Genomic DNA, 17,770 nt, shown 5'->3' with positions numbered 1-17,770 from the left:
ATATATTGTTTTTAAGAGCAGGAAACTTACATACTAATTATCTGGGAGTTCGTTTGCTTTCCCATTTCTTTAAATGAAGTAAGTATTACATTGAGTATTTGAATGAGCTTTGCCTTAAAATACGGGTAGTGTTTTGTTCTTTTTCAGTGTAAACCTCTGCCACCAGAGTAAAAATTGTCCTGAACTTCATATATAAGCTCATTGTACTTGCAAATCAATAGTGTTGTCTGTTTTTATAGATTTTATCCTCAAGAAGTTTCTTCATTTCCCCAAATAAACTTTTCTCATAGCTTATGTTTGGTTGTTGTGTAGGAAGGCATATGCTTTCCTGACTTTTGTGGTGATTGGTTTTCTGTTCAGCCACATTCTGTATTTATCAAAAATACATCAGTTAAAACTAAATGGACCCGCTCATGTTCTACATGTATAGTACAGAACCTGTTTTGCTTCTTTGACTTCTTTTATTTAGATCTTTATGCCTGCTCTTCCCTCTACCTGAAATACAATTCACCCTTTTGTGTAGGGATCACTTCTGGGGAGGAGTTGTTGACAGACTCCCTTTTCCCAGGCATGGGACTCAAGTTAAAAATCCTGCTACTTGCCCTCAGATAGCATGCTTATATTGGAACTGCCTATTTACCTGTCTTTCCCCTCTGGACTTCAGGGTAGATGTCCATACTTAACACAGTGTTTGGTACATAGTAGGTGCTTAATAAATATATGTTGAGTGATTGTAGTTGTACTTTTGAAGGAAGCTTTTTATTTTTTATTTATTTTTAAAAAGATTGATCAATTGATTGATTTATCAGAGCACAAGAAGTGGGAGCGGCAGGCAGAACAGGCAGAGGGAGAAGCAGACTCCCTGCTGAGCAAGGAGCCTGATGCGGGACTTGATCCCAAGAACCTGAGCTGAAGGCAGATATTTAACCGATGAGCCACACAGGCATCCCAGAAGGAAGCTTTTTAAAGAAATGTTTTCCCTGCACCAGACCCTCCTGATAGGTGTGCCAAGAAAACAGTGTTACAGATGTGTTGTGGTATTGATGCTTGCAGCCCACCATGCCTGGGGCTGCTGGAGCAGGACCCTAGGCCACCCATTCTGTCAGTAAACAGCCTCTGTTTGCTGCAATGTGCCTTACAGATATTTTCATTTTTTGTGTGCTGGGAGCTGAAAAAGGTTGGCAAGCACAGGTCTACACTAACTGGAGTTACAGACTTTGTAAGTTTGCCTCTTCATGTTTCATATCAACCTTAGTGACAGATCCCTGGTTAGTACTCGTTGTTGAAATACCTGGGTTGCTTTTAGAGTCAGGAAAAGCATGAGTGGGTGGATCTTTCCTCACTGTCCTTGATCAAAGCTTTCTGAAACAAGGCAAAACCTCTTGAGTTTAGTCCCCACCAATTCTAGGTGTTTACTCAGTCAGTTTCCTTACATAGGCAGCTCCTAGGTTGGAAGAGGAATGGGACAGACAGACCCTCTACCCTTCAGCTTAGCTGTAGTTTGGCTACCGTGTTTATATCTAGTAGGTTCTCTCTCCAGAAAGAACCTACCAGAAAGAACCTGAATCTGACTAGCAGAGTGGCTTAATTAAAAATTTTTTTTTAACTTTGAATTAAACCGTTTTACTCTTGCTTTGTTTTGTTTTTTCCTTATTGTAGGTATTAACCAGAATCATGGAAAATGTAAACATTATATTTCTATATAATAGAAATTCATTATGTAGGAAGTACAAGTTCCTTGAAATTTCTCTCCTCAAAGAGGATCACTTTCAGCAGTTTGGTGTAGATTCCCACAGTTTTTTAATGTAGACATTAACTTTTTGTTTATTTAACAAAAAGGGACTCATAGACATAACAGTAATTTTCTTACCAATGTACTTGACCATGTCTGAATCTTAGTGCTCGTAGATCTGACATATTCTATTTCCAGTGTGTGCTGGTGCCATGGTTTATCCACGGTCAGTGGGCATTGAGTGGTTTCTGATTTTTTGCTATTGTAAACATCTGCAGTGGACATTCCTTAACATATCTCTCTACTCTTGTTAAGAGTGTTTCTGTAGGATAAATTCCTAGAAGTGGGTGTCCTGGGTCAAAAAGGATGAATATTTGACATTGTAATAGGTACTGCTAAATTGCTTTTGAGAAAATGTCAGAGTACTTTATTATTCTACCAAACTAAATGAGAGTACCCATTTTTCTACACCCTTACTAATACTGCGTGTAGGTGATTTTCATCTGATGGATAAAAACTGTATTTTTTTAAAGCTTGCTTTTGATAACTAGATTGATGATATTTTCATGTATTTTTGTCATTCATATTTGCTTTTTAAAATAAGTTTCCCATTTGTATCCTTTATCCATTTTTCTTTCCTCTTTTAAAAATCTTAATGATTGGGGCGCCTGAGTGACTCAGTCAGTTAAGCATCCGACTCTTGGTTTCAGCTCAGGTCATGATCTCATGGTTGTGGGATTGAGCTCCTCCTCAGGCTCTGTGCTCAGCGGGGAGTCTGCTTCAGATTCTTTCTCCCTCTCCCTCTCTCTCTCTCTGTCTCTGTCTCAAATAAGTAAATAAAAATCTTTAAAAAAAAAATAAATCATAGTGATTTAAACCCATTATGTATTTCATGCATCAGTCTGATCTGTCTGGGTCTCATGACTTGGTGAGAAAGGTTTACTTTGTCCCAAAAACTAAAACACGGTTCTGTATCTTCTTCAAACACTCCTATGGTTCCCGTTTGAATGTTTCATTCATTCGGTATATATTTTGGGGAATTAGTATGAAGTGTAGGGATCAAACTCTTTTTTCCGCCCATGTGGATTACCACTTGTCCTGGGATCATCTGTCCTTTTCCCCAATTGAAGATACCTGCTTTATCACATACCAAATTCCCATATATGTCTTTTTGTTTCTCTGATCTCTTTGTTTAATCTTGTACCCATACGATGGTAATTTTATTACTACAGCTTTGAATTATACATTTGTATGTTTTAGAGTAGGTTAAATGCTCTGCAGATTATTCTTATTTTTTAAAAACTTCATACCTCTTCTTATCATTTACTGTGTTAGATTTATTTTAGAATCAAGATACCATGTCCCAAAAATAGTCTTACTGGAAATTCAATAAGATTAATTTTGATTGAATTAACTGAATTTATAAACTCATCTGGGGGAAATTTGCTATTTTAATGATACCAAGTCCTTCTATATAGGAATATGAAATGTGTCTCAATTTTGTTTTCAGGGTTTGTAATTTTCTTCATCTAGGTTTTGCATCAACCTTTTTTTAAGGGGGTTACAAATAAATTCTACAGAGTACGTGAAAGGTTTTGCATAATTCTTAAGTTCATTCCAAGGTATTTTAAAATTTTTTTGCTGCTGTGAATGGCATTTTTTCCTTAGCTGTTATGAATAATATGGGAAGGCTGTAACATTTGTATAACATCTTGTATCTGAGCACCCTTTGAACTCACTCTCATTTTGGACATCAAAATTAAGCAAGTTTGTGTTATTTTTAAAATTACACATCATTTTTTCCTTTGACTTGGAGTTCTCTGAATTATAACAAATTTATAGATTTACGTTACCACTGCCATAATCAAGATACAGATGAGTAGCTACAGAGAGCTGTCAGGCGAAGCCGTTTTTTAAAGGATGGGCAAAATACCAACATGTTTATCTGTTAATGGGAATAATCTGACAGAAAGGGGGAATGTGGTACTGTGGGAGAGACATTGAGAGGGTGAGGGGGATGGCGGCACAAGTGTTGGTCTTGATAATGTGGACAGTTCTTACGTAGAAACAGGAGAAAGGTAGAAGACCATGGCACCTCGGGGCTCTTTGTTGTGGTGTGGGAGCTCGTGGAGGTTTTCTTCTCGTTGTAGCTATTGTTTCAGTAAAATGGAAAGCAAGGTCATCAGCTGAGAGTGTGATTATTGAGGAGATAGGAGATACTAGAGATGTGAGAAGTTACAGTAATTACTGGGCAAGCAGAAGAGTTAACGGACTGGAAGAATGTAGTAGAATTGCCAGGTGGCCTTAAGGCTTCCCTGAGGTTAGTGATCATGGATTTAAAGTGGGAATAGCAGCATGGCTGGAAATTACTCTCCAGCAACATTCAGGTACCCAGACACAGGCATGACATTTATAAGATAGTTGGGATTTTTGTCACACTAAGTGTAGAGCAAGGGCATTGATTTGGAATACCTAAGGAGTGATTACAATGAAGGACTACAGATTTGAATAGGAAATAACTTGAGAGAGAAGACAAATCATAAGAAGGTGGTGGGACCAGTGGATTATGGATCCTGGTGAGTTCAGACAGTTATTGGTGTTCTAGATTGAGTGGGCAGGAAGGGTAGAGGAGGTGATAGAGAGTGGGAAGCTCAAAATTAAGGTCAGAAAGAGTTTTCCGGTATTGGTAGTTCTAGAGATTGGAGTATAACAATGTAAGTGGCTTAAGTGTATGACTTTTTTTTTTTCCTCTCTAGAAGCTTTTTAGACTCTTCATATTTATCCTTGGTATTCAGAAATTTCACAGTGATGTACCAGGGAGTTGGTCTGCATCCATTCTTCTTCTTCTTCTTTTTTTTTTTAATTTATTTATTTGACAAAGAGAAACAGCCAGCGAGAGAGGGAACACAAGCAGAAGGAGTGGGAGAGGAAGAAGCAGGCTCCCCACTGAGCAAGGAGCCCAATGCAGAGCTCGATCCCAGGACCCTGGGATCACGCACTGAGCCGAAGACAGATGGTTAACAACTGAGCCACCCAGGCGCCCCTGCATCCATTCTTCTTGATTGCTGATTGGACCCTTTCAACCTGGAGATTATTATCTTTCAGATTTAGAGAATTGTCTCATTTTATTATTTAAAAATCTTCATTCTGTAATTCTTACTAATCAGAGACTGGAACTCTTGGAAACGAACCTTGACACTTTTGGAAAAAATCTGTTCTCCATCTGTGTTTCTTTCTTTTCTTTTTTTTTTTTTTTAAGATTTTATTTATTTATTTATTTGACAGAGATAGAGACAGCCAGCGAGAGAGGGAACACAAGCAGGGGGAGTGGGAGAGCTGAAGAAGCAGGCTCGTAGTGGAAGAGCCTGATGTGGGGCTCGATCCCATAACGCCGGGATCACGCCCTGAGCCGAAGGCAGACGCTTAACCGCTGTGCCACCCAGTCGTCCCTCCATCTGTGTTTCTATTTTGTTTTCTGGGCGATGTCTTTAATTTCATCTTTCTGTTAAATTTGTGTTTGTGTGTCCTGATGTATGTCCTCCCCCTTCCTCCCACTTCATTCTTTCTTTTTTTTTTTTAAGATTTTATTTATTCATTTGTCAGAAAGAGAGAGCAGAAGCAGTGGAAGCGGCAGGCAGAGGGAGAACCTGGCTCCCCACTGAGCAAGGAGCCCAATGCAGGACTCAATCCTAGGACCCTGCGACCATGACCCGACTTGAAGACAGACGCCCAACCAACTGAGCCACCCAGGCGCCCCTCTCCCAGCTCTTTCTTGTCCTCTAATTATTTGTCTGTATAGTATCCAGTTCTGGGATCATGAATGCTGTTTCTTATGTTAACTCCCTGTGAAGTAGTAAAGGGTTTCCTCTTTTTTTTTTTTTTTTTAATAGCTTATGCTCCCTGCACCATTTCTCTTTTCTCTGGGGTTCTTCCTTGGTAACTGTCTGTCATACAGAGCCTTTCCTTGGAATCTGGTGATCTCTGGTCTTCTGTTTGTATTATCATGTGGAGCCCTCAGAAGCTGATCAAAAGCTGGGTTTGCAAACGTAGGATATGTTCGACCACACAGCTTTCCTGTTGGGAGTTGTCTGGTGCTTTTATTGCAGGACCCCAGATATCTGTGTCTTTAGATCTCTTCTCTGAGGCCATTCCGTTTCTGTAGATAAGAATCCTCTGTTCTGCCTGGGAGGAGCTGGTGGTCCAACCCCTCGCTGGTAGTCTGACACTTAATATCTCCTTTTTCTTCTCCAGGCCTCGTTCCTGTCCTCTGCTGGGCTCATTGACCTTGATTCTCACCATCTCCACAGAAAACTTTTTTAGCCTCTGCAGAGCCAGTGGTTATTGGCTGGGTTGGGAGCAGCACACATTCTGTATACAGTCTTATGACCTTGTACTTAGCCAGTAGCTCCACTGTTACCTCTGGTGCCTCCCAACCTCCCAAGTTTGGAGCCCTTCCTGAGTTGTGCTGGGCAAATCATGTTGTTTCTGATGATGGTTTTCTCTGTATTGAACTATTTTTCCTACTGTTGTCTTCTCAGCTTGTTAACTGTGTTGTTGTGCCTGAATGCCTTTACTGTCTGTCCTCCACATTTAACTGGAAGTGTGCTCTTGACCTGCTCACATCTGTGTCCTGTCTCCTACACTGAAGGAGGCACCAGAGAACAGGAAGGGAAGGATTGGATCTGGCACCTCATTGACCGTTCGTTGTCGATTTTAAGAATGATAAACCATAGTTCTTCATTCTGGGATATGCTCAAGGTCTTGGGACTTCAGATAAATGGTTTTGTATTTTAGTCACAGCTTTTGTGTGTGTGTGAAGATTGTCTTCACAGAGAGTTTGGAGGCTAGAGAGGAAAAAAATCCCACACCTAAAATATGCTGAATACCATTTTTATCTTTGTATATTCTCCATATGTATATTTTTTCACCGTATTTTTGGTCATAATTTTGTATTCTGGTTTTTCTCCCTCAGGATTTCATGCCAAGCAGTTCTCCATGCCATTGAATGGTCATTGTACCAGGTTTAGTGGTTGTGCACGGTTGCATTGATTAGAATGACAGTTCCCAAATTCTTTGTGTCTCAGAACACCTTTAAACTTTTAAAATTGAGGATTCCTGGAATTCCTGGGTGGCTCAGTCGGTTAAGCTTCTGCCTTCAGCTCAGATCATAATCCCAGGGTCTGGGGATCGGGTCCCTCATCGGGCTCCTTGCTCAGCGGGGAGCCTGCTTGTCCCTCTGCCTCTTGCTCCCCCTGCTTGTGTGTGTGTGCGCTCACTCTCTCTCTCTTTCTATGACAAATAAATAAAATCTTTTTTTAAAAAACTGAGGACTCCCAAAAAGCCTTTGTTTACATGGGTTGTATAGATTGATATTTGCCATACTAGAAGTTAACACTAAAAAATTTAAAACATATTCATTTAAAGTAATAACAGACCTATTATATTTAATATAAATAACATATTTTTATGAGGAAAAAACCCCCATTGTTCAAAAGAAATTATTGGAAAGAGTGACATTGTTTTAATTTTTTGCAAATTTCTTTAGTGTCTGTCTTAATAGAAGGTAGCTGGGTTTTCATATATCCTCCATATATCCATGTATTTCATATATCCTCCACATATCCATATATTTCATATATCCTCCACATATCCATGTATTTCATATATCCTCCACATATCCATATATTTCATATATCCTCCACATATCCATGTATTTCATATATCCTCCACATATCCATATATTTCATATATCCTCCACATATCCATATATTTCATATATCCTCCATATATCCATAAATTTCATATATCCTCTATATATCTATGTATTTCATATATCCTCCATATATTTCATATATCCTTCATATATCCATATATTATTCTGCATTTAAGTTTTGTCAGTGTACTGTTTTGGTTGAAGTTTATGAAGGAAATCTGACCTCACACAGATAATATAACTGGAAAAGAGAGGAGTGTCTTAATTCCCTTTTCAGATAATTGCAAATATTGTTCTCTGATAACTCTACTAAAACTCAGCAGGTAGTAATTTGGTGGCAGACGGGGCAATGATTAATGAAATGTTTATTCAAAACAACTATAGTGACTGCCAAAAAGTGTTGATACCCAGAACAATTTGCTTTATTTGGAAATTAATAGTAGTAGATTTGGAAGTGAGCGAGCAGAAGGGTGAAAGAGAGCCTTCTATTCCACTAACAGATGTAATTGAAAAGTATAAAGATGTTTATCTTGCTTTTAGTACAGTCTGGAGGAGTATTTACAGTTAGTGTGAAGAAAAAGAGAAAACCTCACCTGGACCCAGTTTCTACAAATTAAAAATCACTTACACAACTGTTACACTTTTTTTATTGTGGTAAAATATACATAACATGCAATTTACTATTTTAAGTGTACAGTTCAGCGGCATTAAGTACATTTGCATCGTTGTGCAACCATCACCATCACCCATCTCTAGAACAGATACGTTTGATCTCACTTGTAAATTCCATATTTTTTAGATTCACCTACTCACTATTTGTTTGTAATTCCAGAATCAATACTTGCGGTGCTTTTGCGGTATTTGTGGACATGCACAAAGCATCAGAAAGTTTGAATTGCCCAATGTATGTATCCCCAGCTGAGATCCAACAAGGTGATGATGCCCTACCTTGTTTCAGCATTCATACCACGAACAAATGCTCTTTTTGCGGTCTATTTACTCCATGGTTTTTGCATTTTTGTGCTTTTTGTTGTCAGTTTTGCTATTTAAAATGTCACCCAATTGTAGGGCTGAAGTACTAGCCAGTATTTCTAAGTGCAAGGCTGTGATGTGCCTGATAGAGAAAACACATTTGTTAGATAAGCTTCATTCAGACATGAGTTAGGTTCTGCTGCCGGCTGACAGTTCAATGTTAATGAATCAGTGATACGTAGTATATAAGGTGTCCTTAAAAAGAAACACACATAAAACAAGGTTATGTGTTGATCAGTTGATGAAAACTTTTATGATCGGGGCCCATAGGAACCTAATCCTGTGTTTCCACTAGGAGCAGTATGCGCAGTGGCTTTGTAGAACATAGTTGCCATACCCAACAACAACTATCTCTGTTTATCAAAGACAAGTCTCACTTATCTGGTGTTTTCCCCTAACAGGTAGATCCTAACCACGTGTGTGGTTAGGATACTGAGAAGGGTATCAAAAAAATCGTAGGGGGGCGCCTGGGTGGCACAGCGGTTCGGCGTCTGCCTTGGGCTCAGGACGTGATCCCGGCGTTGTGGGATCGAGCCCCACATCAGGCTCTTCCACTATGAGCCTGCTTCTTCCTCTCCCACTCCCCCTGCTTGTGTTCCCTCTCTCGCTGGCTGTCTCTATCTCTGTCGAATAAATAAATAAAATCTTTAAAAAAAAAAAAATCGTAGGCTTTCCTTGTATATCTATGATTCTTGATTCACCGTTAATGTTTTCAAGAGGGGAGCACTAAGGAGCAAATTGAGAGCTCTCTACATGGGACAGGGTATGTGGAGGCTGTGGTCAGGTGTCCCGCTTAGCTTCCTGGTGGCCAGTAGGAAAGTTGCCACATACACAGCACAAAGTTATTTTCTCAGTGAGGTTTCTCTGGATTGTACCCTTCTTTGGGCACACTCTAGGCTTATATGTGCCCTGCTATGTGGTCCTCAGATTTTTATCTTCCACAAGTTGTTAAGTCATTTGTCTTCCAATGGCGCCTCTCCCATTCTCTTTGTCATTCTGTCTTTATTCTTTAATTGGACCAGCAGGTGGGAGAACTGGGAAATGCATTGGATCAATATGCCACCTTTAACTAAATGTCCTCATTGTGGTTATGAGAAACCTTTTCACTTGGTTATTTGTATTCAAGTTCTGTTACGCAGTTTAAAAAGAGTCAAGACTTGTTTAAAAACCATGTCCCTTGATTCCCCCACCCCTCATTTCGTAATCTTCCAAGATGGCCACTTTCAGTCTTTTAAACTGGTTCTTCTTCTTCTTTTTTTTTTTTTTTTTTAGTTTTTATTTTTTAGTTTTTATTTTAATTCCAGTTAGTTAACATACAGTGTTATATTAGTTTCAGGTGTACAATTTAAACTGATTCTTTAGGTTTTACGTATATCTTAAACATGCTTTTATTCTTTAAAAACTTTTTTTATCGAAGAGTATGTTGATACACAGCATGCTCTTATTCTTAAATAACTTTTCAATTTTAGGCATTATCTGCTGTCTTTTCATGGTGGTTATTTAGAGTCACGATTGATTTTTTAAAAAATAAACTCATTGAAATATAACACACATCCAGAAAAAGTGCCCAAATCATGAGTGTACACCTTGATTAATTAACACAAAGTAAACACATTTGCATAACCACGACCCAGGGCAAAGCTATATTATGACTTGAACCCAAGAAGCTTCCCTTCTGTCTTCTAATCATTACTTCCCCGTCTTTCCTTCCCAAGGTATCCACTGTCTTGACTTCTTTAACTTCAGAGATCATTTTTTGTTTTCCTTAATGTGCTAATGCAGTCATACAGTGTATATTATTTTGTGTCTGCCTCTTTTACTGCACTTTATGCTTGTGACGTTCTTCCATGTTTTGTGTCTTCCATGCGTTGGGTGTTATGTTTTAATCTGAAGTTTTATTTTGTAGCCACGTATTGTAGTTGTTAGCTTGGTCTTTATTGCTGTGGACTGAATTGTGTCTCTCAAAATCATATATTAAATCCCTAACCCCCAGTGTATTTGGAGATAGGGCTTTTGTGGAAATAGTTTAAATTAGATCATAAAGGTAGGGTGCTGATCCAGTAGGATTAGTGTCCTTACAAGAAGGGACAGCAGAGAGCTGCTCCCTCTCCACCATGTAAGGACAAGTTGAGAAGGGGGCCGTCTGTGAGCCAAGAGGAAAAGCCTCACCAGGAACTGACCATGCTGGTCAGACCCTGATCTTGGACTTCCAGCCTCCCAATCTGTGAGAAAATAAATTTCTGTTGTTTAAGCCACTCAGTCTATGGTATTTTTGTTATCGCAGCCTGAGCTGACTAATAATCCATCCTTCCGGGCTACTGCATCCTCTTAAAGAACTTGGGATCTTTTTTTGACTGCTCTTTTATTGTTTGTGGGTGCTTTAATGTATGTTGGGAGCAGGATATTGGGACCTTTTAACCAGTAGAAAATTGACAGGAAGTGGAAGATAAGCGTATTTATTTCTCTGGTGGGTGTTTGCTACAGGTTTGTTGGGCCCTCTAGGGTGATGTATGTTGGGGGAAGCCCTTCTCGAGTATGAGCTCTCTTTATCCCTATTTTGTAATTTTCCACTTTGTTTCTGGCATCAGGGTGAATAAGTGGAATTTCCCAGAACTTTACACAACAAGTAGCAGGGACACTCCTCTTTCCTTGCCAGTGAACTCCCTTGGCTTTTGCTATGCACGCCACCCCCCCCCCCCCAAAAAAAAGAAAAACAAAACTCCAAGAACCTCCACAACCTTGGGAACATGTGTGTGGTCTTCTCTCCAGTCCCCATCTTTCTCCGGCACCTGGTGATGCCCCCACAGTTGCTTCCTCTTTTATTGACCTCGAGGTCTGAGCTCCCCCCAGGCACCAGCTCTGGGCCAAGGTTATTTTGGTAGTTGAGTAACCCCAGCGGGAGCTGGAGGAAGAGGGGATTAGGGGCTTCCCCCTCAGGCTTCATGGCCGCACAGACTTGCATCATTGTAAATAACTGGTTCACTCAGAGGACACTTACTTTTAATAAAATGACTCTCTTCTACAGTTTGATTTAGCTGAATGAAACATATTTTTGAGCTCCTGTTTTTGCTTTAAATACTATTTGAATAGCAGTATTTGAAAAAGAAAATGCTTAAGAGTAGAATCTTTACTATAGAATAGAAGGCAGATCCTGAACAGAGCCAGAAGCAGCTAGTGATCAAGAGTCTGGTAATGAGAATAGAAACCAGGTCTCAGAGGATCAGAGACAAGAAGAACCAGAAAGGCAGCATATTTGATAGATCCTGGCCATCAGAAGGAGGAAGAAAACAGAATGGTGGCCAGGAAAGAATAGTATATCTAAGGGGTTTCTTTGGAAATTCGGGGGTCCATGGATACCACATAAAATTACTTATGAAAGTAAAGTTTGAAGAAAATTAATCCATTAAACTGAAATAATGTAATTTTTAAAAAAAGATTGTATTTATTAGCGAGAGCAAGCAAGAGAGAGAGCACGAGCATGGGGAAGGGCAGCAGGAGACAGACTCCCTGCCAACCAGCGAGCCCCACGCAATGCAGGGCTTGATCCCAGGACCCTGAGGTCGTGACATGGGCCAAAGGCAGGCACTTAACCAACTGAACCACCCAGGCGCCCCTGAAATACTGTAATTTTAAAGATTACATTAATATCTGTTAAAACACCAGAAACCCTGTTTTTCACTCTTCTGTCTCCGTCTCGAACACGTGTGTGGTTAGGTTACTGAGTATGAGTGTTCAGGGCCTCACATCACCTCAGGAAGCATTTATCGAATGCTTCTTAATGTGACTGGTAGTATGTTGGGACTATAACAAGACGTCAGTGCCCAGCTCAGATGTGAACAAGGTGATTGTATATTCCAGCCACCGACATTTCCTTTCGCTTTTTTTTTTTTACTATAGTTTCCACCAAGACTTGTGTTTTCCAAATATGAAATCAGAATTCTGTCTTTACTCTTTTCAAGTACACACATGGTAACTGTCCAGCCCTCCTCCAGTTCTGATTTATTTTTCCTGGGGTGGTAGGTCCTTACACTCCAGGGTCAGGTTCACTGGGCACCACATTGGCAGCATTTGTCTGTCTTTAGCTCCTCTGGGCCAGTGGGTTCATAGGAAGTAATAGATAACGTAGGCAGGTGGAGGCTTTAGACCAAGTGAATCAGGGGTCATTAATATGAATAAGTGCGGCAGTTCTTGAAGTAGGTATGGGGACCCCTGGAGGTCTCAGAATCTATTAGAGGGTCTGCAAAGTCAGTACTATTTTTGTAATCTATTAAGACAGTACTTCTTCCATTCTCCTTCATGAACCTCAAGTAAAATTTTCCAGAGGCTATATGACATGTGATATCACAACAGTTTGAATACAGGATATATGAGAATATCATAAAAAATGTTATTTATAATAACATGTAATGGGCTTTTTTTGTTGTTGTTTCTTTGTTGTGATAAAATACACATAACGTAAAATTACCCTCTTAACTATTTTTAAGTGTATGTTTCAGTAGTATTGAATACATTTGTAATGTGCAACCTTCACCATCATGCATCTCCAGACCTATTTTCATCTTGTAAAACTGAAACTCTGTACCCATAAACACTAACTCCCCATTCTTTCCTTCCCCCGTTCTACTTTCTGTCTCTATGAATGTGAACTCTCTAGGGACCTCATGAAATGGAATAATCATACAGTATTTGTCCTTTTGTGTCTGGCTTATGTCATTTAGCATAGTGTCCTCAAGGTTCATCAGTGCTATAGCATATGTCAGAATTTCCTCCCTTTTTAAGACTGGAAAGTATTCTACTGTATGGAGATACCACATTGGGCTTATCCTTTCATCGCTCAGTGGCCGCCAGGATTATTTCCACATCTTAGCTATTGTGAATGGTGCTGCTATGAACGTGGGTGTACAAATATCTATTTAAGTCCCTGCTTTTGGTTCTTCTGGGTACATACCCAGAAATGGAATTGCTTGATCATATGGTAATTCTATTTTTAATTTTTTTGAAGAAATAGATACTGTTTTCCACAGCAGCTGTACCATTTTACATTCCTGCCAGCAGTACACAAGGGTTGCAGTTTCCCTACATCCTTACTACTTGTTGTTTTCTGGGAGGTGGTTTTGTTTTTTTTATAGTAGCCATCTTGATGGGCATGAAGTGGTATGTTGGAGTTTTGGTTTGCATTTCCCTAATGATCAGTGATGTTGAGCATCTTTTTTATGTGCTTAATGGCCGTTTGTACAGTTAACCCCTGAACTCATGGTTTGAATTGGGCAGGTTTACTTATACGTACATTTTTTTTTCGATAAATGCATACAGTACTATAATGTATTTTCTCTTATTTTTGTAAAACATTTTCTTTTCTCTAGCTTATGTTATTGTGAGAACACACACAACATACAAAATATGTGTTAATCAACTATGTATATTATCAGTAAGCCTTCCCCTTTAACTATCAGTAGTTAAAGTTTTGGGGGAGTCAAAAGTTATTCATGGATTTTTGACTCTGGTGGGGGGGAGTTGCCCCTAGCCCCATATTGTTGAGGGGTCCACTGTATATCTTTGGGGAAATGTCTCTTCAAGTCCTTTGCCCATTTTTCAGTTGGGTTTTTTTGTCATTGAGTTGTAGGAATTCTCTCTGTATTCTGGATATTAATCCCTTCTCAGATCTATGATTTGCAAATATTTTTCCCATTCTCTGGATTGCCTTTTTACTCTGTTAATATTGTTTTTTGAAGCACAAAATTTAAAAATTTTTACGAAGTCTAATTTGGCTATTTTTTGTTGTTGTTGTCTGTGCCTTTTGTGTCCTATCTAAGAAATCACTGCCCAGTCCAGGGTTGTGAAGCTTTTGCTGTATGTTTTCTTCTAAGCGTTTGATGGTTTTAAATCTTACATTTAGGTGTTTGATCCATTTTGCAGTAATTTTTGTAGGTGATGTTAGGTAAGAGTCCAGCTTCATTCTTTTGCATGTGGATATCCAGTTATCCTAGCACCATTTGTTGAATATTATATTAAAATGAATCTCACTATGTTCAATACTTATTTTTACAGTTTCTCAGTTTTCATTGTAATAGAACCCACATTTGGGATCATCAGTTATCTTTAAGAGTGTAAAGGGGACCAAAAAGTTTGAGCACTGCTGACACAGAGAATCCCCAAGCACTTTCCCCAGACTTTGACTCCCTTTCTTCAGTGGTTCTTCTTCTTGGATCTGGTCCTGAAGGGTGCACAGTAAGAATACAGCCACATCAGTGTTGGGTGAGATCACTTGTTGTCCTGGACCTCAGTTGCAAAGCTGAGTTAATTATGTTCTCCAGTTCATGGCAAAGCCTCTTTCTTTACTTACGTTCCCTTTCATCCCGTTGTTACCCTCTCCCCCCATTCTGGATGTCCCTGGTTCCTAGAAGTCACTTTTATTCCAGAAATGACAACATCCCAGATAAGGACGGTGCTGCAGGTCCACTTAGTAAATATTAGTGAAACTGATTTTTTAAAGATAAGCTTGTGTGACTAGAAGCTATAGTTCTTAATTTCTGCATCTTAGTGGTTTGTTTTAAGACTGCTTGGGGTTTACTCACCCCTTTTTGAACAGAAGTGACCAGGTAATCCATTTGTTGCCTCTGTACATGTTTCACTTGGTTAGCCTACAGATTGCTCTGGAACTGGTCCCTTTTCCTTCTTGAACTACCTAAAGATCTTTTCTATTTTTTTTTAATAAAATATTTTTAAAGTTTTCAGATTGAACCTCCAACCTATTAGTTCATGTATTTGCTTAATTATCAAGCTCCTGCTGTGTGCAAGACACTCTGGGCAAGGCATTCTGGGCTATATAAATCTGTAAAAACTACTTCCTGCCCTTGGATCCCAGAGTCAGATAAAATCAAAATACTGGATTGCTTCTCAGCCTTTTGGCTAAGATCAAGTGTAGTATCTGTTCTTATCAGTTTAATATCTGATACATCCTCTGAGGACAATACATTAAATGGATTTTGGGAACTAGGAAAGGGAATAGGAGCTTGCTCTGTCCACTCACTGTATTGACCTGGCATTGCAGTACTTCCAGGAATGGTGCAGCTACCAGCACCCCTGCCCTTGGTTTAAAATTTTAAAAAATAATAATAATTAAAAAGAAAAATGTTTAAGTGTTTCTAAATAGGGAATAGATTTGCTTCATTGTCCTATGTTTTTAGAAGTGTTTTCGTTATATAACCAATCTCTTTGTGTCTCTGCCTTGTGGGAGATTCTTCTTCCCATGTCTATAAGTAACTTAAATATAAAATGTTATAAGAATACCCATATTTGCATGAAGCCTCTCTTTTCAGTTACAAAATATTTATAAAATATTATTGTAACTAGTTGAGTTTTAGTTTTTTTAGGTAAATGCCCACATGTCTGGGCATTTACAAAACTATCACCAGTTAGTCTATAATTACCAAATTCGTAAAATCTATAAATATTTATTAATTTATTTTTTTCTAGGTTGCAATAAAAATAATTGACAAAACTCAGTTGAATCCAACAAGTCTACAAAAGGTAAGATTGGTTCAGTATCCAGTATTTTTTAAAATGATTTTCAGTGCTAATTGCCGTCTAATTGGTCCCACCAGTACCTCAACTGCTATTTGTATATATATATATATATTATGTGTAGTACAATGAGCTTCCTGTTCCTCAGCGAATGCAACTTAGGTGTAGTATTATATGAAAAGTTGTTGGATTTTTTTCCTTCAGATGAAGATAATGATTTTTAAATGTTCTTAATAGCACAAATTGAAGGCTGTACATTTTAATTGAATATTCTAACTGTTGACTAGAACAGAGTTTTTTAAAGTAAGACAGAATATAGTTTTGTGTAATTACTCTTATGGCAGAGTTATACACCCATCTCATTGCTAATACTGAGGTCTTAAAAGTCAGCACTTTGGCTTTATTAAACTCTGTCACTATGACTAATTAAGGAGTGATGATTAATTTGTATGAAAGGAAAATATAAAAATACAAATATAAAAACATGCTTGTAATGCACTGTTGCAGTTTGTATCATCAAATGGAGATCAGAAGTCCTCAACCGTGTGGCATGTTAGAATCACCTGGACCTCTTTGCAGTGTCTTTATGACTGGCCCATTGGCCCACTGGCCTGGAGAGATTCAGATTAGGGCCTTGACATAGGTATTTCCCTGGTGCATTTGCAAATGATTAATGATCTTCATAATAAAATCCTTCTTGTTCTTTTTAGTCTTGCAAAGCCTTTTACATTATTTGATTTCTAGATTTGGCCTATAGTAATTGGGGTTTTAGAGACCTTGAACTAGGAACAGGACGTCTGAATTTAAAATCCTGGCTCCGCCCCATAGTCAAATGTCTAATTTGACCTCGGACCAGTTACTTAACTTTTTCTTTTTCCTTTTTCCTTTTCCTTTCCTTTCCTCCCCCCCCCCCCCCCCCCCAGTTACTTAACTTTCTTGACCTCAGGTTTCTGGTCTTTAATGTAGAGGTAATTTCATCTTCTCAGGATGGATGTATATAAAATAATGCACTTAAAAGAGCTTTGTAAACTTCAAAGCACTTCACATGTAAGATATTGTAAGCGTATTGCCCTATATAAATTCCTAATGTTTTTCTAATTGTTATTTTCCATTTATGTCATCATAATTTTGAAGTCCTCTCCGTGTGTGTGTGTGAGAGAGAGAGAGAGAAAGAGAGAGAGAGAGAAAGAGAGGGAGGTGGGGAGGAAGGAACTTTATCTTGCACTAAAAATGGTACTTAACAAGTGGTTCTACAGGCCAGAGTGAGTCTTAATGCCACTCAGGGTGACCCTGGAATGGATCCAAAAATTCCAGCCCTTTCTTCTGAAGATAAAACTGTATCCATTACTTTAAACTTTTATTTCTTCATATATCTAAGGACTTGGTATTAGTAAGTAAGGGTTTACTAAAATTTGGTATTCAAAACTAAAATTGGCATATAAAGAAGTTCAGTATCCTTATGTTCAGTACCCAGTATCCTAATGATGTTACAAATCTTCCACTATTCAAGCATCCTTGCGGATAACTGGAATCCTGGCAGTTTTCTAGGAAGAATTTTATCATGGTTTTGTCTTTAGTTGGTTGTAATTTTTCCCTCCTTCCTTGCTTTTTTTTTTTTCATTATTTTGGGTCAGAGAGTTTTATTGCTGCTATTCTTTTATTATTATTACAAATTACTGTTTGTCACATCGTTATCAGTTTAGTACATGGTAGGTTGTCTGGTCAGCCTGATAGTGTGATTATGCGTATTTATATCAGCATTAATTTGG

At 38.6% G+C, this 17,770-nt stretch overlaps 1 protein-coding gene and 1 non-coding gene across 10 annotated transcripts in view; both read left to right on the top strand.

The window, feature by feature from the left end:
* The window catches only part of MARK3 (microtubule affinity regulating kinase 3), a 112,245-nt gene that overhangs the window by 28,528 nt on the left and 65,947 nt on the right, over positions 1-17,770 (top strand). For 6 of the 9 annotated variants that reach the window (XM_026515237.4, XM_048219923.2, XM_026515234.4 and 3 more), the window contains exon 3: positions 15,954-16,007. The exons of 2 other annotated variants lie outside the window; for them this stretch is intronic. In XM_026515237.4, coding sequence (XP_026371022.1) covers positions 15,954-16,007 — 54 coding nt within the window. Of the gene's footprint in view, positions 1-15,953; positions 16,008-17,770 lie in introns of those variants that run through there. One more of the 9 variants, XM_057318407.1, reaches the window with a different exon arrangement.
* On the top strand, positions 15,367-15,553 carry LOC113267452 (U2 spliceosomal RNA). The gene has a single exon (XR_003320796.1). It is a non-coding gene; the product is annotated as a U2 spliceosomal RNA (small nuclear RNA).

This window comes from Ursus arctos, unplaced genomic scaffold (assembly GCF_023065955.2).
Source record: "Ursus arctos isolate Adak ecotype North America unplaced genomic scaffold, UrsArc2.0 scaffold_25, whole genome shotgun sequence".
In the NCBI taxonomy this organism is placed as follows: domain Eukaryota; kingdom Metazoa; phylum Chordata; class Mammalia; order Carnivora; family Ursidae; genus Ursus; species Ursus arctos.
The sequence above is the reverse complement of the archived record's forward strand: the minus strand, read 5'-3'. Positions and strand labels throughout refer to the sequence as shown.